The 23,790-nt window shown below is 39.2% G+C and overlaps 2 protein-coding genes across 2 annotated transcripts; both read left to right on the top strand.

Moving 5' to 3' along the window:
• Nucleotides 1-687: 687 nt before the first annotated feature.
• Nucleotides 688-17,625, top strand: erlin2 (ER lipid raft associated 2). Its single transcript, XM_044026451.1, has 12 exons — nt 688-773; nt 1,759-1,866; nt 3,563-3,644; nt 5,279-5,325; nt 6,427-6,488; nt 6,707-6,832; nt 7,165-7,238; nt 9,305-9,363; nt 12,645-12,736; nt 12,825-12,914; nt 13,336-13,415; nt 13,508-17,625. The coding sequence occupies exons 2-12, from the start codon at nt 1,760-1,762 to the stop codon at nt 13,685-13,687; spliced, it is 999 nt and encodes a 332-aa protein (XP_043882386.1). The 5' UTR covers nt 688-773; nt 1,759; the 3' UTR covers nt 13,688-17,625.
• Nucleotides 17,626-18,992: 1,367 nt separating this feature from the next.
• On the top strand, nt 18,993-22,795 carry ch25hl3 (cholesterol 25-hydroxylase like 3). The gene is made up of 2 exons (XM_044026803.1): nt 18,993-19,688; nt 22,168-22,795. The coding sequence occupies exons 1-2, from the start codon at nt 19,249-19,251 to the stop codon at nt 22,517-22,519; spliced, it is 792 nt and encodes a 263-aa protein (XP_043882738.1). The 5' UTR covers nt 18,993-19,248; the 3' UTR covers nt 22,520-22,795.
• The last annotated feature ends 995 nt before the right edge of the window (nt 22,796-23,790 follow it).

The raw sequence follows: 23,790 nt of genomic DNA, 5'->3' as shown, positions 1-23,790 counted from the left end.
AGATTGCAGCCCTGTTTTCTTTAATGGATGCGAAACCTGTTCATCTGCTGAACCACGAAACTCATCCACTGCAAATGAATGAACAATGAAATAAACCCCCCACAGTAACACAACAGTGAAAACCTGTTCAAATTTCAACATAGACGGAAGTGTTAGTGCCTCTCAATAGCTTCTCATGGAAGTGAAGCGGCTCGTGTCTTGTGGTCTTTGTTGCCATCTGCTGTCCACATACTGGAAGTACATGGTATATAAAGCCATACACTCACTGGTCACTTTATTAGGTACATCTGTTTTACTACCTAATCAGCTTATCACATGGTCAGTAAACATGGTCAAGATGAACTGCTGAAGATCAAATAGAGCATCGGAATTAGGAAGAAAGTCACTGTCTAACTATGCACAACAAGACCTGTTCTATATATATATATCTATATATCTATATATATTTCAGACTGTTTCCCACCTGCCACACAATATCCCTCTCTAAAAAGCTCACATGCTACATTTACCTCGTGTGTTTTATTTTGCATGCACATCTGATTATTGTCAATAACATTCGTGAATTTGAACAGGATTCATTTTCCAAACAAAGTTATACACGTTATCTAACCTGCACTACATTATAGCTCCTCTGTTCCCGCCGTCCGCCAGAGGGCGATAATGACACCGGAGGCCGAGCAGAGAGACTCAAACGAAGAAGAAGGAGGCGGAAGCGGGTTCCTGAAGTACCTGCTTTGTATCTGTTCTTGTTTTATTCTTGAACGAAATTAAAGGTAAGAGCTGCCGAGCATCGAAAACATATTTCAGCGCCTTTATAAACAGAGTCACTTTCACCTCCACTCTGGTTCGATACGACACAAGTGCGTCGACGTGAGAGAAACGTGCTAAGATTAGTTGCTAACTTGGTAATAATGGTTCATGTGAATATGGCCTTGTGCTGTGCTTTAACACTGACACTGAAAGTTAATGTTGTGATAAACAAGTGACTAATAGTATATCCAAACACGTCTGCCATCAGAGGAGGCATTTTCTTGGAGAGATCATTTAACTTACGTCGTGCTAATGCTAGCCCCGAAGACCTTCAAACCAAATTGCGTTTAAATGTTTTGGTATTTTAAGTTGATTTGACAATACATCCTACATAGCTTCAATTAAATGTGTACTTCGATACTATGTTTACATCTGCGGTCTTCCTCCTTCAAGTCGGCATTCACACGTTACCTTAAGTATGTGTTTTTATGTTGATATTGTTTATGTTTTACTGTTCGACGTTATAAAGATTGAGGGAGGAGGAGGAGGAAGTGTGTTAATGAATTAGACATGTGCTCTTTGGTCCTACAATGGTCAAAAACTGTTTTACAGGAGTTGAGATACTGTTTAAAGGCGGTTCTAGTGGCAGATTTATTATACAGTGTGTAGAAGAATGGGGACTTGCACTTTAGCCTCAATCCTCTTTAAGTGTGGCAAGGTGACTCAGTCCCCGCTGATGCCTGACTAAGCCTGAGCTGAGACGAGATAAACCAGTGAGCATGAAGCCAACTCCAAACTGTCGTGTTTGCGCTGCACTACACAAGCTAGTGAGTGAAGGCAAGGCATGTTTTCTGCACAGTCGGTTAGACGGCTTATCAGTCACTTACAGTTACAACAGTGTCAGAACAGTATATTGTAATGAAGGTGGGAGATTATGAGAAGCCCAAAGGGAAACCTCATGTAGCATCTGTTGATTTTCACGTGCTGTCTCTTCTGTGTGTTTGTCAGGATGGCACAGCTGGGTGCCATATTCTCCATAATCGCTGCTCTGGGAGGAGCAGCACTTTTAGCCTCGGTACACAAGATCGATGAGGGACACACTGGAGTTTATTACAGGTTAGCAGGTGTTTTGATTTCCTGCAACTAACGGAGTGTCTGCTTCTGTGGTGTTCTGTAGTATTGTTATGTACAGACGCAAAAGTGAAAACTAGGGATGAGGTGATGGTACTTTAAACCGATAAAGATTTAGAGCTGCAGCTAACCATTCTGTTCATAATCAATGTATCTGTCGATTATTTTCTCAATTAATCGAGTAATTGTTTGGTTCATAACATGTCAGAAAATGTTGATCAGTGTATCTTAACCTGGAAATGATGACACAACCAAAATGATTCAGATGTAACGATTTCTCTGGTATTTGGTGCAAAGCGACCAGAAAATATTCACATTTAAGAAGCTGGGAAATCAGAGAAACCATTCAAATGGATAAGTATTGTTGGTGTCTTTTTGTGAATCTTTTCTTTTTTCATATTTGACCGTATTGAATTGTATGTTTTCCCTTGTCCGATTTCTGATCCTTTGATTTTGACTTGTGTCTATCAGATAAGATACTGATAAAAAATCCTATATATTGCATGCTTCACTATGCACAGACTGTAAAAATGTGAATAAAAATCAGCAAAAGCACTTTAGCACAGCTGGAGAATTACGTCTTTAAAATGACACCGCACTAATGTGTTGTAAACAGCTTCATAGTTAATAAATGTTCAAAAATGGCTGTATCAGACTAATATCGGTATCTGTAATAGTAAGAACAACATTCCAGAGCTCACTTTGCACAGCAGATTTAATCAAAAGTCACGATGCATATTAAAAGTATTAAATATTGCATTAAAACAAGGTTCATGCACTATAAATACAAGGTATAATATTAAATAGATATTATGTAATGGATCGGAGTTTAGAGTCAGTGTGACAGTGCATAACTTTGTACAAGTAATGGAGCAGTTTAAATAAATGGAATAAAAGCAACACCAAACTCTTAATGGAAATGCATCTTGTCAGTGGCGCTAATTCAGTTAGAATGATGATTGTAATAAAGTTTTATTCAGTAGCGCTATATCAAGTGTTAAATATTTATCAATGTGCTTATGCCTTGCTAAAACACTTTGAGATGCTACAATACTTTTTTTTCACCTCAGATGTATGTATGAAGTTTTCTAAAACCACAAAGAAGTGGTTTCTTCAGCTTTCACTCAGGAGCAAAGATAAACCTGATGATTAAATCTGAGATTTATAGCAATGTGTGTGAAAATGTTTGTATTGTGGCAGATGAGTGCCTTCTGTGCCTTCGAAAGGTGCAGCCTCAATACTTGTGCTAACATGAAGTAAATACCATCAGTTTCATCACAGATGAGATCAAAATCAGCTCATATCTGCATCTGTGCTGCCAATTATTCATGGCTGTGTGGCCCAAGACCACGGCCAGATTTGCTATCATTGTAATCTCACCAGATAACAAGAAATGTTATCTGGTGAGATTAGTAATCTCTTTCCGTAAGAAACAGGTTGACTGAAGGTGTGAAATTGTAAAAAAGACTGACAATGGTAGCACTGGCAGTGGCTGCCATTACTGACAACAAGAGTGAAACTATGTCTCTTAATCTTCTTTCTAAGCATTGGAATGTTTTGTTTTTCATTACAAGCAGAAATTCCCTCAGGAAATGGTTTATTCTGATCTGAAACTTCCCCGAAGGTTCAGTGATCTCTGATATATGAGCATGTCATTTGTGTGTGTGTGTGTGTTCCCCAGAGGAGGGGCTCTGCTCACCAGCACCAGTGGCCCTGGTTTCCATCTCATGCTTCCATTCATCACCACGTACAAGTCTGTTCAGGTGAGTTGTGATAAGCCCGTTTTATTTGTTCCCATAAAGGCACGTATCAGAATGAATAAACACGGAATGACTAACAACGGAAATAAAGAAAGGGTAACCATTACATAACCAGCACACATTGTTTCCGAGCACTGCAATGTCACAATAGAAAAGATTAGGACATGTAGTACTCAGAGTTTGAGCCCAAAACGCATTATAAGAAATCTGAGATATCCACAATGCATGTACACACTGTTGTTATTTCCTGTGTTAGTAATCAGCAAAGTTCAAATGAAATGTGGGGATGGCCTAAGGAGGAAATGATTAGATTACACCCAGGTTGATGGGAATTGTGATTTTTAAATTAGTTCTGATCCATATATTGATATTGTATCAATTTGCAACATGAGACAAGATATCGATTTTGGGATGTCGTCATTTTGTAATATGGCGTCTGTGATGTTTGAGAGGCTGATGCAGTATTGATATTGAGGCATTTAGTCAAAAATATAACGTGTACAACATCAAATTATATATACGTTGATTATAAATACAACGTATCTTATCAGCTGAGTGGCTTTTCTGAATAAATTAACCATAGACTGTATGAAATTAACATGGCAAAAAATCAAATATTCTTATGTTGAAGGTTAAAATTGATGTACCCCATTGGTTAATAATAAATGGGTCAGTTTTTCCTCATACCTACTGTTACTGACTATTGTTCTCTGTTTCAGTAATATGACTTGATCAAGCCTATTCTAACATTCCACACTTCAAAATATGTAATTAAAGTATGTATGATTCGTGCTGATATCGTATCGGATCAATAACGGTATCGGCCAGTACTCAAGGCTGCAATATCGTTATTGTATCGGAAGTGAAAAAGTTGTATCGGGACATCTCTAGCCTAATTATTTTATAGAGGTGGGATATTTTAAATACTACATATGTTATTTTAAATGCTACTTTTATTATCACATAATTGTTATATTGTGATATCATCTTTTATCTTCTTTTTTAAAAATAACTTCACCCAAATTTTACACACTGGACCTTTAATTGACAGGCCAAGCAAACAAGATAACACAATACATTATAGGAATTTAAAGGGAAGACGAGATTACAAATAGTCTTTAGGATGAGTAATAAGCATGGGGGTACAAATTCCTGGTTAATCAAGTGATCTACAGATTGATTGTACAAAGGAAATCACCTCAGAAAACATTAATATTCCATGTCAGATTCCAGAAGAATGAAAGTAATGGGCTTTATTAGGTCAATGCTGATATTGAATGATGAATCTGGATATTGTTATTTGTCACAAAGGAACAAGGAAGTGTTCTCTGGTGACAGTTCTTTTTCTGTACAGCATTTCCTTGATGCTGTTAGTCTATAGGGACACAGATACCATTATACCTCTGCAATAAACTGATATTAGTTCAATGTCTGCCTGTTTGTTTGTTTTTTAAATCCTTATACAGTAACACTACATGCACAATACGTGCTTAATATTTTCTAATAAAGGGCTAGCGTGCTACTTATATGCATGTTAGTAAGCCCCAGTGCCGTGTCTGATGTTCGTGCTCAGCTCATGCCCCAGACATTCAGAAAATAATATATTAAGTATGAATCTTTGTCTTCTTGGCTTCCAGACGACACTGCAGACAGATGAGGTGAAGAACGTACCATGTGGCACAAGGTACCTTTTTATTATTTTCACTGGCTTCAGTTTTATCACGTGTTGCATTTATCATAATTGTACCCGACTCACTTTTACACTTACGATTATCTGTATTCAGATAATCATAAGTACATGATTGAACCCTGACTGATAAGAAAATATATCTTAATTATCATTTTATTCTTATTTTTGTTGTGAGATCACACACTGACTGTAATAGAAGAGGTTGGAAACCATGCTGAAACGCAACGCACTGCATTAAATCACTGTCAGCATGCACTTTGTCAGAATACTAGCTAAGCTTATCACATATTTTTATGTAGTGCAGTCTATTCATCTTTCACTCACAAGTGCACACCAGAGTGCAACCAGGGCCGCATCTTTCTGCCCGAACACAACCGATGCTGGAGGGAACAGCGACCGAACTTGACCCAAACCTGACAGGCATCCAGGGGTCCAACACCGAACTCAACACAGTGTGCTGAAGCATACTCTGACTGGCCTTTATTTGTGATTATGAAAAACAGGAAGTCCAGGAAGAAGCAACTCCTCATCCCACACTCACAGATACACACAAGTCACACCTTGTCCAATTTATCTAATCCCCATATTGCATGTTGAACTGTGGGAGGAAGCCAGAGACAGCCCACACACTTGTGAATTGTAACTGCCGACTGCTGTTTACATTATAATGTAAATTGCTTAATAGTAAATAGTTTATTTTAAGTTGTTAAAAGGAGAACATGATGGGTGGCATCAATAGCCTGTGTCTTGCATTCACTGACCTGTCGTAAATCATAATCCGTGGTTCCAAACAGTTATCAGTTTCTGCTTATTATCTATTTGTTTAAAAAAAAAACACCTTTTGAATTCACCCTGTTCTAGTTGATAGAACTAAACTTGACATTGAACCCATGCTCTCCTGCACACATCTAAAGTCTGCTACAATTTTTTTTACTGACATGCTTTCATATTTTATGTTGTCACTGTAAAATATTAACGTGCATGTAGAAGAAATGTTTTTATTTGGCCTTTGATGACTCGCTGTTCTTCAGATGCTCGCGGGATAATGCCCACGTAATGCTTTTATCACATATCTGTGTTTTGTATTTGTTTCAGTGGAGGAGTGATGATTTACTTTGACCGCATAGAAGTGGTGAACTATCTCATTCCATCATCAGGTAGAGTCAAAACTATTCAACAGCCCAGTAACTTCACACACAGTGTATTTGTTCTAAACCTCCATGGGAGATTGCCTTTGGACGCTGCAGCTGTGGGACAGACAAACATGTCTAAATATGTCTTAATTGGTGCTGCAAGACATGTTAGATTTGGTTTGAACCAAATATTTCTCCACTCTGTTTGATTTCTTTTCTGCTTGGCGCTCACTTCCTTGCAGTGTACGACATAGTGAGGAACTTCACAGCAGACTATGATAAGGCTTTGATATTCAACAAGGTTCACCATGAGCTCAACCAGTTCTGCAGTGTTCACTCTCTGCAGGAGGTCTACATCGGCTTGTTTGGTAAGTGTGGTTGGAAGCAGACTGACTCATTATTACATTACATTCTCACAGACTCATTATTATTGTCTGTTCTCCTCTCTTCTGAACTTTACATCATGTTCTATTGAAGAAGAGCCAAAACTAGCAGTTGAGACCCTTACTGATGTTGTAAATAGACTTGTTTTTGCAACCAGCGGAGTTGCTGATGGCTAACTGCCACTTCCAATTCACTTTTCAAACTGGGAGACATTTTTATATATACAGTCTTTGGTCTGTAGTCGTATTCTGATTCTTTTACTTGTCAGTTGGAAACTAACTGTCTCTCTTTCTCTTCTTTCACTCTTCCCCCTCAGACCAAATTGATGAAAACCTAAAATTGACGCTACAAGAAGATCTAACGAACATGGCACCAGGAATCATCATACAGGTACAGAAACCCAGAGAGGTTGTAGTCGAAACAATCCAGTGTTATCTGACTGCTCTGACAGCTGCATCACAATGTGGTTAGTGCAATTTTGAGTAATGACTTGAAATCCTTGCGCTTCATTAAGAGAGCTCTTGGTCATGTACGGTATTTATCAGTCTAACCTGACTTATTTATTTTTGTGTTTATATTTGGCTTTGTTGATGGTAAGCGCAGATGGATGACAGGAAATGAGGGGAGAGTTAGATCAGGAGTGACGTGAGACAAAGTTCTCTGTCAGGACAGGCTCCGCACATGTTCTGAGTTTGGGAACTGCTTTAGTTCTGCAACATCAAATCCATGTCTGTGACACCTCTGAAATGAAAACAGTGGATGCACAACTGTTAAACTGGATCTTCGAGTTCTGCAGTAATCTATAGATGTTATAGATAGTAATCCTATCCTTTAACCCATAAGACTTCCTAGGCCATTTTTCAGCCATACTGTTTTTAATTGTTAAGCCATTTTGGCTGTGCTGAATGAATATAGCTCAAATTTTCCAGAGGATATTCATTTTTGTTTAACTTTAGAACTCTCATCTCCGTTTCTTAAATTAGCTTAAAATGGCTAAGCTATTTAAGAAATTCCTAATGTGTTCCTAGTGGCAGAAAACGCCACCTTCCCAGAAACAGCTATAAAAACATTATATAGTAATATTTTTTTCCACTTTAAATGATTCATTCTTTTAAAGCTGCTTCAGCCTGAAATATACATATCAAATATTAAGAATATTTTTGAAAATTTAACCCTTTAAAGGCCAGTTTGTTCTCAAAAAAACAAAAAAAGGTCGATAATTTTCGTAAAATACAATTCAAGGAGTTTTTGGTTATTATCATTATCAGGCCCTAAGATGGGTCAATAATTGGCAGCAACATTGATTTTGTTGCATTGTTGGTTTTTCTGCAGTGCCAGATTTAATTGAAAACCATTGAAAATACTATTTTTGATCCCACATTTATCTTAACATAAAATAATGCATTTCTTTATGTTAAGATTTCATGTTGGACTACTAGCATTAAATAAAAAAATGTATATTTGTCCACCAGGTGGCGCTACTTTTTCCCATTCAAAGCAGCACATTTTCTTCTTTATAGGGTTAAGATACCAAACATATTATTCATATTTGGTATGTTTATTTCATGCTGAAGTAGTTTTAAAAGATTGAGTACTTTAAAATGGAAACAAAATGTAAAATTACATAAATAAATATAAAATTACAGCAGTTTTTGAGAAGCTGATATTTTCTGCGAGGATCAAATTAGACTTAGTCTTTTTTTTTAAGTCTGATACTGCAAAAAAAATAACCATGACCCATCCCAGGGCCTAACAACAATTACTATCAAATTCTCCTCGAAATTAATTTTATGCAAATTATTGTAGTTTTTTGATTTTTTTAGATTGAAAAACAGCGGAGTTGTGAAAATAAACTGGCCTTTAAAGGGTTAATATTTCAAAAATATTATTAATACTTGATATGTATATTTCAGGCTGAAGTAGCTTTAAACGACTGACTCATTTAAAGTGGAAAAAAATATTAATATGATATTTTTACAGCAGTTTATGGCAAGGTGGCATTTTCTGCCACTAGGAACAAATTAGGAAGTTTTTTAAAGGGACTCTTAAGGGTTAACAAAAACTTTGTATGTATAACTTATTATCAAATTTGGTTAAAGTTAATAAGGAACAGAAAGAGCTTAAAAGATCTTGTGTTGTTTTTGCTCCACAACACCCACGGCATTCTTTTTTTGTGAGTGCAAGACGCTGCACTGGGGTTTAATTTTCTGGCACCATGTTTCTTCTTAATCTCCATAGACAGTTGACATAATAGTTGCTCTTGCTGTTCATTTAAAACAAATAATGAAATGGTTCAGAGGGTCTTTTGACAGGAGTCTTTGTCCCAGGCTCCTCTCCAGCTGCTATTTCTGGTGTGTGTTTGGTGGTTGTTTCATGTCATGTTTATTGTTGCAACCATGTCCGACAGAAGACTTCAAAGTTCTGTCTGTCTTTGTTTCTCTCTCTCTGGCCCACAGGCGGTTCGTGTGACAAAACCCAACATCCCAGAGAGCATTCGCCGAAACTACGAGCTCATGTGAGTTTTTTTCTGCACCCAACAAAGAATGTTCCCTGATCCCAGAAGCTTGTAATCTGTGCTTGTTTTCCCTCCAAAATGAGGGAATTGATATTCTTCCAACTCCTTCTGCCAACATCCCCAGAACATCTCTGTGGCTTTATTAGTCAGCAGTGTTTGAGGAGCAACAGAGAAAATTGGGGATTTACGGTAAAACATAGTCAGTTTCAGGAAAACACTGAGGCATTAGACACTGTGGAGTTGATTATGTTTAGATTTCCCACCATTGCTATATCAAGAGTAGTGTAAAATAAAGTAAACAAACAGACACAAACAATGCACTTTGAGCATAAGATGCTGCCATTGTTGACAACTCTGCTGCACAAACCCTCAGTAAATTGCTTCTCAGCCCATAAACCTTCCATCCTCCTACTGAGCAATTATCAATTTTAATTATGAATCACACAGAGGACGCTGACAAGTAATGAGCTGAGACTTGTACAGAATAACCTGCAGCCGTCTTGAGTCACCTCCTCTATAATCATCAAAGCATATCAGGACTTACCGCCGCCCAAAAATACTATATCATTCAGCGATTGCATTTTGCTTTCTTCCTTTAATCGGCGTAATTTGCTGTATAACAAAAAGAGCAGTAGTGTAGCAAATAGGATTTGTTTTTTAAATCACCAAAAAACATATTTGACCACATGATAAATCATCAATATAAAAATACAGTATTTTACTGTTATATTTGCACATTCAGCAGACAGACTTACAACCAGACAAAGACACACTGAAGCCACAGTGAAGTAGGAAACATTAAAGCACGTTTTATTGAATCTGTTCAGAAAGACAAAGGAGATAAGATAAAAAAAGATGCAGCAGTCAAGTGGACTTTATTTGAGCATACTTTCTGTTTCGTTATCTCATCAGTGGTTTCAGAGTCTATGTGAACTCTCTTCTGTTTTTAACAGTCTGTGTCATAGTCTGGACATTGATAGTGTTTACACAAGCCTCCGGGAAAGGAAGTCAGTCCTTTCCAGCAGTTGAAAGTTGATCCAAACCATGTTAAAATGAAATGGTCCTTTTGAAATAGTCAGTGTTTGACTTCTGAGGGATTGTCAGAGGGTTGAACAGGGTATAATAGGGTATAACATATTATACCCTATTTCTCCAAGTTAAAATAGTTCCCTGGTGTCCTAATGAACATGTCTGTGACATGCTTTGGTCAAAATACCATAAGGATGAAGCACCATAGCAGTTTAATAACCCTGCCAAAACTGCCCCTTTCAGAACCCTCGGTTTTGTGCAAGGTCCCTTTACATGCAAATGAGACACAAGCAAACACACACCCACTTCTTCCAGGGGGTTTCTGATTTGTCCTCTTTACTGCGCTCACTCGCTCAGCTCCTGTTCCCTCCGCTCCATTCCTCTCCCCCTCCCTCCACTAGTTCTCTGACAATATCAACATGGCCGCGTGCGTGGAAAACAGCGAGAATGCCGTCACAGGAAGAGACGTCCGACACAAGGATCGAGCCGAACAGTGACGAACTGTAAATCAGATAAAAAGACTTAGGGACAGCATATTGCTATCGTGGACTAATTCACTATGACAGAACGTGTCCTAAACATCTAGGATTACAAGTGGCCTATATAGACTGCAAGTTAACCAGCATCAGCTTCATGATGGTATTTACAAGGATTTGGTTAATCTGGAGAATATCTCATTAAAAATCTCAGAAGGACTAGTTAGTCCTTACACTTCCCCCTCCCCCTCTACTTTTACAAGTATCAAGACACACTAAGGGCTGAGTGATGGGGGCGAGGGTTGAAATGGGACTGAGCCTAAAATTGACAGTGGCTAATTTTATTTTTTATTTTTTTTTAACTTTGTATTATTATTCACAAAGTAGTCAGTTGATAGGTTTGGACAATCCCAAAAATTGTGTGGTTTTCAAGCCATAGCCCCTCCAGCAGAAATGTTGCTTCCTTTCAATCTCCCTCCACCCTGGACTATTGGTTAGTTTATGTCTATGTCTAGTCTGTGTTAGTTCCTACACGTCTGTTCCCATTTTTTTTTTTTATATATATTTTTATTGAGAAATATGGCACATTTACAAAAACAGCACTGTAAGCCACAGTTGTGAAAACAGAAAAAAATAAATACTTGTAATGTAATGTGCATCGCAAAGGAGTAGTAAAAGAACCATATTACTTTCTTGTTTTTTTTCTCTGTTCCCATTTTTCATCCAAAATAATGGTATTAATTTCTAGTTCCCGCTTTTCTTTCATGTCTAAACTATTATCTATTGGGTCTTCTTGAAGGATTTTATAAATGTGTGATATAATCTTCTTTTCTTCATATCATCAATATGAAGAAACATTCTATATTTGATGGCCCTTCCTTTAATGTGTCCCAATCTTTATGTAATGTCTTAATTGTAGATATCTGTAGAAATCATGTACGTGAAGATCAAATTTCTTTTGGAGTTAGACAAAGGATTTCAGAACTCCTCCCTCGAAAAGTTTATCCATCATTGTAAGTCCTTTTTCAGCCCATCTCTTAAAGCCAGCATCCATGTTGGAAGGTAGAAGTTGTTGACCACACTTTCAGAATAATCTTTATCCAACAACTAATTTTCATTTATTTCCAGACCTTTTTGGCTTAATTTTTAATAATCTGTTAGCGATCGACCACAGTATTACCACAGTTCCATTCCATACCAGTTGTTTCATTCCCAGGTGAAAACCTCAAACGCGTCAACCAATAATCTCCAGTCAGGCATTTTGCTGAGTGTGCATACGGCTGATGATTGATGGTTAGAAGTTCTTGATCACAACAACAGTGCCGCAGCACCTAACCACTGTTACACACACACACACACACACACACACACCTGTCTGAACACCACACTGAGTCTTGTATGTCACCAATAACCCTAACCCAAATAATAGATATAATTCCAAACACTGTGCCATTGTTAAGAGTGGTTTATCCAACTTGATGCCAAAGTGCCTAATAACCTAACAAAGACAAACTGGTATTTAGACCTAAATTGAAGATTTGGGTTTACCATGAAACATTATATTAGTAATAATGTCACTCAACATAACTCAACGTGCCAGTGGGCTGAAGAAAGTGTGCATTGTCCTGCCCTCACTTTGTCAGCAGGAGAAGGGGGAGGATTCCCGTCAAGCTTTGTTCTGTACATGTCCACACAGTCCTGAGGATTTAGAGAAATCAACAATAACACCAACGTCTGTGTAGAGCCTTTCAGTAAAGTATGAATTGATATTTGCAGGGAGAGTGAGAAGACAAAGCTGCTGATCACCCAACAGACACAGAAGGTTGTGGAGAAGGAGGCGGAGACTGAGAGGATCAAGGCTGTCATCGGTGAGACGTGAGAGAAAAGAATGAAAACAATGATGTCTGTGAAACATGCTGTTGGCTGACAGACGCGTTATGATGCGTTACTTTGCAGAGGCTGAGAAAGTGGCACAAGTTGCACAGATCAAGTATGGACAGAAAGTCATGGAGAAGGAAACCGAGAAAAAGATTTCAGAAATTGAAGGTTTGTAGCCTCTCGATCATGTTTCAACCCCATTCAGACCTTACACGCATACATCTGTGTTGAGTAATCTAGTCACACGCTAGGTACGGGTCTAAATGCGTCTTCAGATCTGGCATGGCATTAGTGTGCATTTTAATACACTGTAGGAAGTGATCCAATCTCATGTGGTCACAGGAAATCCACTGAAATGCCATTTTTGGAAGTATATATTTTTATTTTTTGTATATATGTGTATGTATGTATATATGTATGTATGTGTATATATATATATATCTAAGTACTGTATAGTATATAAGAGAACCAGCTGTTAAAACAGAACTTGTGGTGGTGTAACACCTCCCCGCTTTCTGAGCTGTAAATCACTGTGGACATTTAAAGTGTCCCGCTGCTGCTGTTGACTGACGGTGTTTGCGATTTATAGATGGTGCTTACCTGGCACGGCAGAAAGCCAAGGCAGACGCAGAGTTCTACACGGCACAGAGATGTGCCGAGGCCAACAAGGTAAAGAGATGACACAAGCGCACAACCCGCGATAACGTCGTGTTTTTGTTTTGGTTTTTCCTGTGATTTCAACTCTGTTGCTCCTCTCACAGATGAAGTTAACACCAGAGTACCTGCAGCTTATGAAGTACAAGGCCGTCGCAGCCAACAGCAAAATCTACTTTGGGAGTGAAATACCCCACATGTTTGTAGACTCTGGCTCTGCTGGGAGTTCCATCAAGGCCTCTGCAGCCATTGACATTGTGGGTGAGCAGATCATGGATATGGATTAAGTTGTGGGACCATCCACAGGTGGCGGACTATGGTCTGAAGGCCAGTTGACTGGCAGGTTCCCCCCTTCTGGGCCCAGAAAAGCTCTGCTGACCAGGGCCTGTGTTTCTCAACCCTCTCAGAATCACTGCAAAAAAAAAAAAAAAAATCACCTTGAAAGTTTGAACAGGAAGTCACATTTTTCTACCTCAGAAGGATAAGAAGACTCAAAGATATCTGGTCTTCTGCTCTGTTTGTTTTGATTCGCCAAGCTCCTTCAAAAACAATAGGCTCTGCTGCTTACCTTAAAGCTCTAGTGTGTAACTTCTGTCAACAAAACACTGCTCGCGTCGCTACCTCCACTCGCTTTACAAGCGTAGCCGCCGCCGCCGCCGTCCCTTTATCTATCAGTCGTGACCTAGAACACCTCACCCTGTGCGCAGCGTGGTAACGTCGCCGGTCGACAGGAAAACAAAGCGCAGGCGTTTGTTTATTTTTAAATGTTACACACGGCGGCTTTAAGTGGCAGGTATCCAATAGCAACAAAGCACACAACCATTCCTTTACTGTTTATGTGTGAACAGTCTTATTCCTTAACCCTTGTGTCACTTGCACTAAACCCAAGCCTCTTCCCTCAAAGTTACTAGTTGATTTTGACCATGATTATCACATCAACCACTTGATTCCACGGACGCATTGCGATGCCTTCCGTTTCTATGTGTATGCACAATTTTTAAACAATCAAAACGAGCAGATAGTCCACAATTCAGATAACTACGAACCCTAATATGATTCATATAACGCATAAATGGAGCATTGTGTTTTTGAAATGTGTGGTTATAGCTCGGGGTGAACGCATCAGTACAAATGTCTTATTTACAGCGAAGTAACTGACCGTATCGGAGTGACACCGGTAATGGTAGCAGAGACAAAAAGAGCTGTTACTACACTTTTCTTACTGAAAGCTCTCTGTTCTTGCACAGGTGGACATTTTAAACGCAGACATTTGTAGTAATTTTCCTAAACGATGGGTTCTTGATTTTAGAGTTAGACAAAAAGCAGCCTCCTTTATATTTATTTTATGGTAAACTTTAAAGGTCACTCCAGACCCTGAAATTAAACAGGATTACTATCATCAGACATTCTAACCAATTTGATCTATTTCTAACCCTTTTTGCTCTTATAGTTTCCTTTTATTTTAAAAGGTGTTTAAGCTGCTCTTTTGACTTGTTTATACGCAGATGACGACTCCTTCTATATTACCACATACACATTTTGGAATGGTAGAGCAGAGATTATAAAATAATTCAAGAAGTAAATAAAAACATTGTTATTTTTGTCTCAAAGGAGAAGCAGTTGTGTTCCACACTGAGGTCGATGATTCTGAAGACTTTGAAAAAGACTGGCCCTCGCCAGATAATGGCACTCGAGACAAATCGCAGGGCAATGAATGTATCTGATGAAACATCATCTCCTCATGACTTTGACGTGAAGAGATGAATTTGTTTTTGTAAATTCTTTTCAGCACAGAGGGCGTACGGAAAATATTGTTCACATTTTTACCACATTTCTGCTGTTTGTGTATAAACAACATTGTTTTTCACAGTGAACTTTTAGTGAAGACTATTTTTGCAGCACCGTTTGTTATATCCGTCTCTGTTTGTTTTTTTATTTCAAGGTGAGACACAGAAAAACAGCCTCTGTAACTTTTGCTGAGCAACAGCGCCCCCTGCTGACTCCACTTGTTGTTAAATCAAACGGAAGCTCTGACTTCGAATGACACTTTCGCGGAAATGCGGAGTTCATCACTGGGTTTGGAGACTTTATAACCGACCCAAGCTCGACATTACTCTTGAACTAGCTGATTCGCTAACTGTCATTAAGTCATTGAGTCAAAGCGCTAATCAAGCTGCTGTAACATGAAATAGGTTTTTCCCATCAGAACAAAAAGAAATCACATGTCGGTGATAATAATGTGGTTTTGAGTGTCAAGGTTATTACAGTTAACGAAAACTAAAGAAATTGAAAAAGAATTGAATTGAAATTGAAAAAAAACATTTTCGTATACTGAAATAAAAATAAAAACTAGTTAAAATAAAAAAAATGTGTTTTTATAACTAAAATTGTAGTGAAAATGTACCAAAAAACTAATACAAACTAAGCATTTCCAAAAAAATAACTCTAAAAACTATTTGAAACAAAGTCATTTTCCAAACAAAAAGTCAAAACTAAAACTACTGAAAAACCCAAAGCTTTTATAACCTCGATGACCGCTCATTAGTTTAAAACTGCAACCGGTCAGAGGACATCAGAAAGTGTGCTGAGGACAAATTGGACCACAAAAACCACGTTCAGAGGTGGTTTAAGTAATGAATGCAGAGACCACCTGCTCAGCTGATGTCCTCTCGTCTGCTACAACATGGGATTCATTTTTTCTCTTGGTTAAAATCTACTTTTATATTCCTATATTATTAAAAAAACACAACTTTCTGCTTTTTAAACCGTCATCAAACTTTGCTGAACGGGAAGCCAGGAGGCTTGAAAGAAAATCTTGTAGTGCTGCGCTAATAAACAAACCAGATGTGACATTGGCTATTACTTTTATGAATACTTTGATAAAAGTGTTGTATGTGTGTCCTGTAAGAATCTGTGCCAGACATCTACAGCAGCAAATAACAGTGTGGTTCCACATGAGAAAAGGAATGTGGGAACTTTGTTGAAATCTTGAGTTGATTAGGACCAAATTTCTGGATTTCTGTCAGCACTTGATTAAGTTTTGTGGAATGATCTGCGTAGTTGCACCGGATGTGTAGCTGCGAGTTGGTGACTAAGTGATGAGATCTACTACTCTGTCTGATGCATTTCACTTGGGAGCTGAGTGAGATGAGAGGAGACTTTTGGTTTATGCTGAGTCAGTGATTAAGGGAAACTTTTTATTCCCACATTGAGTTAATATTTCATTCAAATCCGAGAGGCTTTTTTCCTGGAAATGCAGTCAAACATGACAGTTAGGAGGCTTTGTTCCACCTACTCCTCATTGTGATTAAAAGTGGGTCCAGTAAATCCTCACAGTGACATTTGGTCTGTTTCATTTTTAGTTCTTAGAATAATTAAGTTTTGTGTAAAAGGCAAAGACATTTGCACTGTTTTTCATCGTGAATGTGCAAGTAATATATTGTTGATTTAAGGGATGCACGATATTGGACTTAATGCCGATATCTGATACCAATATAAATAGACTTTCCTATGTGCACAACTGCAGAGGTTATTTAGTCTCTTCTGTAGTGAAATTAACATCATATTTTTCATATTCATTTAAAAAAAAAAAAACATGATAATAAATTAATAATTTGATGATAGCAATAATTAGTCGATTTTGTTTGAAATTTAGATTTCAATTAGAGATTATATCACAGGACACAATGTTTCTGGATATCTTTTTCCTTCAAACTCGTCCATTCAAGTAAAAAGACAAAGCAAGTAATTGAACTATTTGTGGAGGCTGGTGTTTCCTCCCTATTAGCATATGTGGCTAACCTGTGTGGCGGGGAGGACGCTCGTGAGAGGTCATGTGATCACGTAAACCCACCTGTGGTCATGTGACACCTGCTCACTGCTGCTTCACATACAGGGAATGTGTGGAGTTTCACTGCATGTTTCATGCGAAAGTTATTTCAAATCCACATTTTGCAACAATCACAAGATTGTCTTGTGGTCAACGAGGTTACAGCCTATTTAGCCTCCTGTTGCAGTCATTAATCATCATCGACAGCTCTGTGATATCCCATAAATCTTAACTTTAAAGACGATTATCTGCCGAAACAGATGCTGGGCTGATAATATCGTGCATCCCTAATAGATTTGTATTTACACTGAAAGTGCACTGTGATTATAGGACGTTAATTCTCCTGCATAAAAATGTTGCGTTTTAAATACAATAAAAATACAGAGTGTTGAAACAGTTCTTATACTTCTGCTGCTTTATTCCTTCCAGAACTTTATCAGGTCCATGTGCGATAGTTTATTAATAATCATCATGACATTTTCTTCAAAAGCAACGTTCGGTAAACGTGTGCAGTACATTGTGGAGCAAAAACGCAATAATTATCTGACATTTACAGTGATCATTATTGATTGAAATGATCTGCAACTAACTATGACTTTCTTCATCGATGAATCACTCACACTTATTTGGTCCATAAAATGTCGACCAGTGTTTCTCAAAATGTCTTGTTTTAGTTTTAAATGATTTACTTGTAAAGACACCATCAAATAGCTATTCTAATTCTTTTTAAAAAACAAGAGGATTGAGGATTAATTTAGTAATTGATTAATAATCGATTCATGAGAGATTGTTTCTACAACTCTTTTGTTCTGATCAGACTTAATTACTCTGAATATACAAAATATAAAACACATTTAAGATTAGATGAAGACATTGACCAGATCTTCTAACAACAGGTTGTATAATGTATAATCTGGCCGATTGATCAGTATGTATATTTATAATTTGTGTCTAAAATGTAGAACAATTTTTACTGTGGAGGAAATTATTGGTGGATCATGTTGGCTTTAAAAAGAAAACCAAATAAGATTATCGAATACTCAACTGTAGAGAAGTTTCTGCTTTTCAGTATGTATTAGATTAGATTAAGATTACATTAGATTTAGATGAATTTGATTTGATTTGATTGTTCACACTGGGGAAGATTAAGAAGTGTCAGAGGAGGAAAATGAGTAATACATATAACATATTAAGATTTTTTTGTACACATTTCACTTCCGTATAAGTGCAGTGGAAATATTGCACAGATTGTAAATGACACAGATTGGATCCATAATTCTGAATATAGAATAGCTTTTGCCTGCGGAACGTTCCCTGAAGGTTCCTCTTCTGTAGGTTCTCCTGTGGTTGAGATGGAAAGTTTCCCTAACGTTAGTTTTTGGTTGCACAGAACGTTACTTTCATGCAACCTTCATACAACCTTCAGAGAACGTTCCCTTTTGGGTCCTGTTCACTTTTGGTTTCCAGATCATTCTCTGAAGGTTACTTTCCTACAACCTTCATACATTAACATGCATATGTATCGTGTAATGACTGCTGTAACCGATTAAAGATGCATCATATTCCAAATCTGCTGTGTTCGATCACTGCTTTCACAGAATTCCCCGCACTTTCCCAGCGGCGTCAGCGGGAGTTTTACTGCAGGAGATCGCAGCTGCGTAAACGGCTGAAATGTGCCGTGAATGCTTTTAATTGTCCTTTTACTTCACGACAGTCATCGCGGCTCCTCCTCCTCCTCTATTGCAGTGCGAGGGGAACTCTCCGGCAGCGTGAGTAATTACTACGAGTCGAGGCAGCAGCAAAGGAAAGTTAGACTTCACTGTAGTGTAGAGGGAGAAAGACAGACAGTGTCCAAGGAAGGACTTTTCAGAACAAGCAAATGAAGACGTGTATTTATTGTGTTATTTATTTATCTGTCTTGTTGTGGTTGAAAGCCGACGCTATTTTTGGAAGAAGCGCAGAGAAAGTCTGGCACATGTGGTGATGTAAGAGGATACAGGAGGTGGATTTAAAGCCGCGATGTACGCACCGTCCCCAGAGCAAGAGGAGGCATCCACGCGTGTCCTGCAGCCTCTGTGGGAGCATGTGAAAGCAGGACAGGAGGAGATCCTGCTCTCTCCGTACCTGCCCGCGTCCTTCGCCTTCCTGACGCACGTTCTCTTCTGCGCGCCTTTCCTGGCACTGGACACGCTGTCCATCTTCTGTGTGCGCGTCCGCTCCTGGAGGATCCCCGCAGGCTCGCAGCGGCCGCCGCCTGTCAGCCGCTGGTTTGGCTGCTTTTGGACTGTGCTCTTCAGATACCTGACCGTCGTCCTCCCGGTCACCGCGATCTTCCAGACTCTGCGCTCCCCCACGCTGCCGCTGCTGGCTCCATCCTGCTGGCAGCTGTTCGTGGAAGTCTACGCGTGTTTGCTGTTTTTTGACACGCTCTTCTTCATATGGCACGTCTCTCTGCACTGGTGAGCACTCAAGTCCTCCTCTATTATATATATATATATATATATATATATATATACACATATATGTATATATATATATGACTGTCCTCACCTTTAGTCTTATGTTGACCCATTAAAGGTCCAGCATGTAACATTTAGGAGGCTTTATTGACAGAGATTGAATATTTGATCCATACATGTGTCAAGGGCCAACGATTATTTTCATAATCTATTTATTTGTCGATTAATTGAGTACTTTTGTCCACACACCAAAACTTCATCAGTTTAACGAAGTATTTGTCATGTTGAAAACAGAAAATGTTCAGAAAGCTTATTGGAATTATTGGAATAAAGACTCAAACTGATGAAGCCGTTCCCAAAGTAGTTGACAATTCATTTGGCGCTACGTATGTTTGTGTATCATCTCTTTAAAACAATTAGTTTGTAGCCTTGGAATTAACCTTTTTATATGTAAATTAGGCAAGTTGTATTGAGGCTGCAATCTTTCACGGATGCATTTTGGAAATGGAGGGGCGAGAGAACACGTGATGCTGGCGCCAGTCCCAGCTGTCAGGTTTTTTTTTGGCTTTTTCTGGCCCATCCAGTTTCCTGGTATAATGGAGAAGCACCATACACAGGCCTTTAAAAATGGCTCTACAAAGTTGTAAAGAGAGTGACTGCCAGGTGCGGCTTCAGTCTATTGTGGATCAAGCTCAAGAAAAGAACCTCTTCAGTGGTCGCCGTGTTTGTTGATGTCTGCAACATGGCACTCGACATCTCCCTCGAGAAAAACGATTGCGTAAAACATCCATAACAACGCAAAAGACACATGTTGGGCAGTGAAGGAGGAAATGTTTGGGATGGACGGACGTAAAATGGAGTATAAATGGGCCTTAAGATGTCACTTATCCCTTTTGATTGACAAACATCAATTAAAACCGTGACCTGTAATCATCTTTTATATATATTTATATATAAAACTGCTATTCTAAGGTTACAAACATTTTTTTCTATTTTAAATGATTATACACTCATACAAACATATATGGGTCGAATATTGTATTTACTTTCAGGCCTTTAATACTATTTTATTGTCCTTCTATCTGTATATTATATAAATTAGTATTGCGCTTAATTCCCCAGAATTGAGAAATGCATTTACATCACATCAATATTTACATTTGGGAATGTTGTAAATATTTTATGCAGCCATTGGTCTTTTCTTTAACGAGAAACACTTTGACAGATCACAGGAGGACAATCGCAGGTGTGCGTCATTAAATTCACGCGGGCTGAATTCCATTTAGCTTCCTCCCTTTTATTAGGAGGATTACTGCGTTACTGTGTCTGCGGGGGAGCGACGCTTCTAATGAAACAACAAGCTCGGAACACGGGGCACTGTGGAGAAATTGAACGCACCCCCAAATCACAAAACCAATTTTCTCTATTGTCCCCACAGACGTGAGAGCATCTGCAATGATGCAGTTATATAACAGACATTAAAAATGTAACAGGAATAATTCTGCTAGTAATTAACTTTAATATACATTCAGAGGGGTCACACGGTGGTGTATTGGTTAGCACTCTCGCCTTGCATGTTCTCCCCATGTGTGCGTGGGTTCTCTCCGGGTTCTCCGGCTTCCTCCCACAGTCCAAAAACATGCAGTTTGGGGATTAGGTGAATTGGACACTCGAAATTGAGCGTAGGAGTGAGTGTGAGAGTGAATGGTTGTTTGTCTCTAGTTGTATGTGGCCCTGCGATGGACTGGCGAACTGTCCAGGGTGTACCCCGCCTATCGCCCGATGTAGCTGAGATTGGCGCAGCACCCCCCGCGACCCTCTGGTGGAGGATAAAGCGGTTAGATGATGACTGACTGACTGATCCATTCAGAGGTCTTATACTTTAATTGGAGTATAATAACCAGTAAAAACGAAATAATATAGAATAGAAGTGGATTTCCCGAAAGGTCGCGGGAATAAATAAGAATAAAGCAGCAGTAATGAGTCTCTACCAGTGATAATAGAGAAAAGACAACGTGTCTGAACCTCCAGACAGACAGAAGTGCAATAAAATAACACATGTTTTATTGTCATGATGTCAGAAACCAGTTTGGCTCATTTCCCAACACTAGGTGGTGCTCTTTTTGTCCTCTTACCAAATGAAGGCCCTGTTGAAAGACATTCATTTTTATTATTCATTTTTATAGCATAAATTCTTAATTAAAAGTGTGTAACAAAAACCAACCGTTACATTTTAGTTGTAATCTCTGCAAGACAGAAGAGACATTTTCTCACACATTACTTAAAGCTGAGTTTAGGCCTGTTTCACATCTGCATGAGTTTATGTTTATTTAGGTAAAAAAACAAACAGATCTGTAAGTCATGTCTGTGGAAACCACTGCATGCAGAAGAAGCAGGACTTGTGGATAAATGCTGACACGACTATAAACTTGAGTTTTTCTGTGTGTGTGTGTGTGTGTGTGTGTGTGTGTCTTCTCAGGTTTCCCTGGCTCTATCGCAACATCCATCAGCCGCACCACCAGCACCACGTGCCCTTCGCTCTGGCAGCCCAGGATGCCAGCTCAGCCGAGCTGCTGTCTCTGCTGCTGCTGGCTCTGAGCAGTGCGTGGCTGGTGGGCTGTCACCCTCTGAGTGAAGTCCTCTTTCACCTCCTCAACAGCTGGATGGCAGTGGAAGACCACTGCGGCTACAATCTGCCCTGGGCTCTGCACAGAGTGCTGCCTTGTCTGGGAGGAGCCCCCTTCCACCAAGCCCACCACAGGCTGCACAGGGGTAACTACGCCCCCTACTTCACCCACTGGGACCACCTCTTTGGCACATACCACATGTGAATGCTGTATACACACACAAAGAGATGACACTGCTACATGCAGCCATTTACTGTCAACAAGTGAAGGGATTCAGGATTCAGATGGAGCAGCTTTTCAAACGCACAATTAACAGAGAACATTTTTAGACATATTATGGCACAATTTGACGACTGTATCTGAAGACACTGTACTATATTACTACTTCAAACAAGACTGTATTCAACATACTTTCATTCGTTTATTCATTGTCTAGTGCAGGGGTGTCAAACTCATTTTTGTTCAGGGGCCACATACAGCACAATTTGATCTCAAGGGGGCCGGACCAGTAAAAATAGTAAAATAATAGAATAATAACCTACGAACAACAAGAACCCCTTTGTTTTTTCTCCTTTGTTTTATATTTACTGAAGGATTATTTTACAAAACATGAAATTGAAGTGCAATTTCAACAATATCATGCCTAAATTTACTATTTACACAGCACACTGGATCTATAAAGGCTCAAACATTATCTGGATCATTTGACATTACGTTTAGATCAGTGTGAAATTTTAACAAATTCATCCTGTGGGCCGATTGGACCCTCTGGCAGGCCAGTTCTGGCCCCCGGGCCATATGTTTGACACCCCTGGTGTAGTGCTTTAAACGTCCTGGGTATGACACTAAACTGCATCCAGGCGGAGTGGGGAGGTCGCAACCTGAAAACCTATAAAAAGCGCACAGGTGACTGTGACTACTCGCTCTGTGACTGGCGAGTGCGGTCGGTGCCACATAACTGAGAAATTGAACGCCAGGCTGGCGTGGTTTAAGGCAGACCTTGACTGTAAATCGAGTCTTCCGGCAGCTCACTGCAAGCACTCCAACCAGACCCAGCACGTCTCCATCCCAAATGGTGCCGCTGGAGAAGGCAGGTGCCCAAAGTGCGTGGTTCTCAGCCTAACTCCACTGTAAACAAACTCACACGAAGGCTATTCGTGCCAGAACCAACAAGCCTTAACTTCTCTTCCACTCTGCCCTGGGCTTGAACAGACACGTCATCAGACACCGTCAGCCCCTGAACAACAACAATTGAGGCCCAAAGGATCTGATGTGGAACTACTGCTCGGACACGATGCAAACTCCACACAAAAAGGCACTTGGTTGAACTTGGGTCTTTTTGCCCAAAAGCTAAATTGCAAGCCACTCGTCCACCATGTGGCCAATTTCCTTGTTAATGTCTTTTAGCAGTGCAATGAGAGTGTGAGTGCAGTCATTGCTTTTGGAATTGTTCCACAGAACATGCAGTTTGAACA

This window comes from Solea senegalensis, linkage group LG5 (genome assembly GCF_019176455.1).
Source record: "Solea senegalensis isolate Sse05_10M linkage group LG5, IFAPA_SoseM_1, whole genome shotgun sequence".
In the NCBI taxonomy this organism is placed as follows: Eukaryota; Metazoa; Chordata; class Actinopteri; order Pleuronectiformes; family Soleidae; genus Solea; species Solea senegalensis.
Note: the sequence above shows the minus strand (reverse complement) of the source record. Positions and strands in the feature narration are given on the sequence as shown.

Bases quoted from the DNA above. Each gene is read 5' to 3' on its own strand.
- erlin2 (XM_044026451.1), top strand. From the start codon at position 1,760: ATGGCACAGCTGGGTGCCATATTCTCCATAATCGCTGCTCTGGGAGGA. The intron at 3,645-5,278 runs GTGAGTTGTGAT...CTTGGCTTCCAG, and splicing joins CCACGTACAAGTCTGTTCAG to ACGACACTGCAGACAGATGA. The intron at 9,364-12,644 runs GTGAGTTTTTTT...TGATATTTGCAG, and splicing joins CGCCGAAACTACGAGCTCAT to GGAGAGTGAGAAGACAAAGC.
- ch25hl3 (XM_044026803.1), top strand. From the start codon at position 19,249: ATGTACGCACCGTCCCCAGAGCAAGAGGAGGCATCCACGCGTGTCCTG. The intron at 19,689-22,167 runs GTGAGCACTCAA...GTGTCTTCTCAG, and splicing joins TGGCACGTCTCTCTGCACTG to GTTTCCCTGGCTCTATCGCA.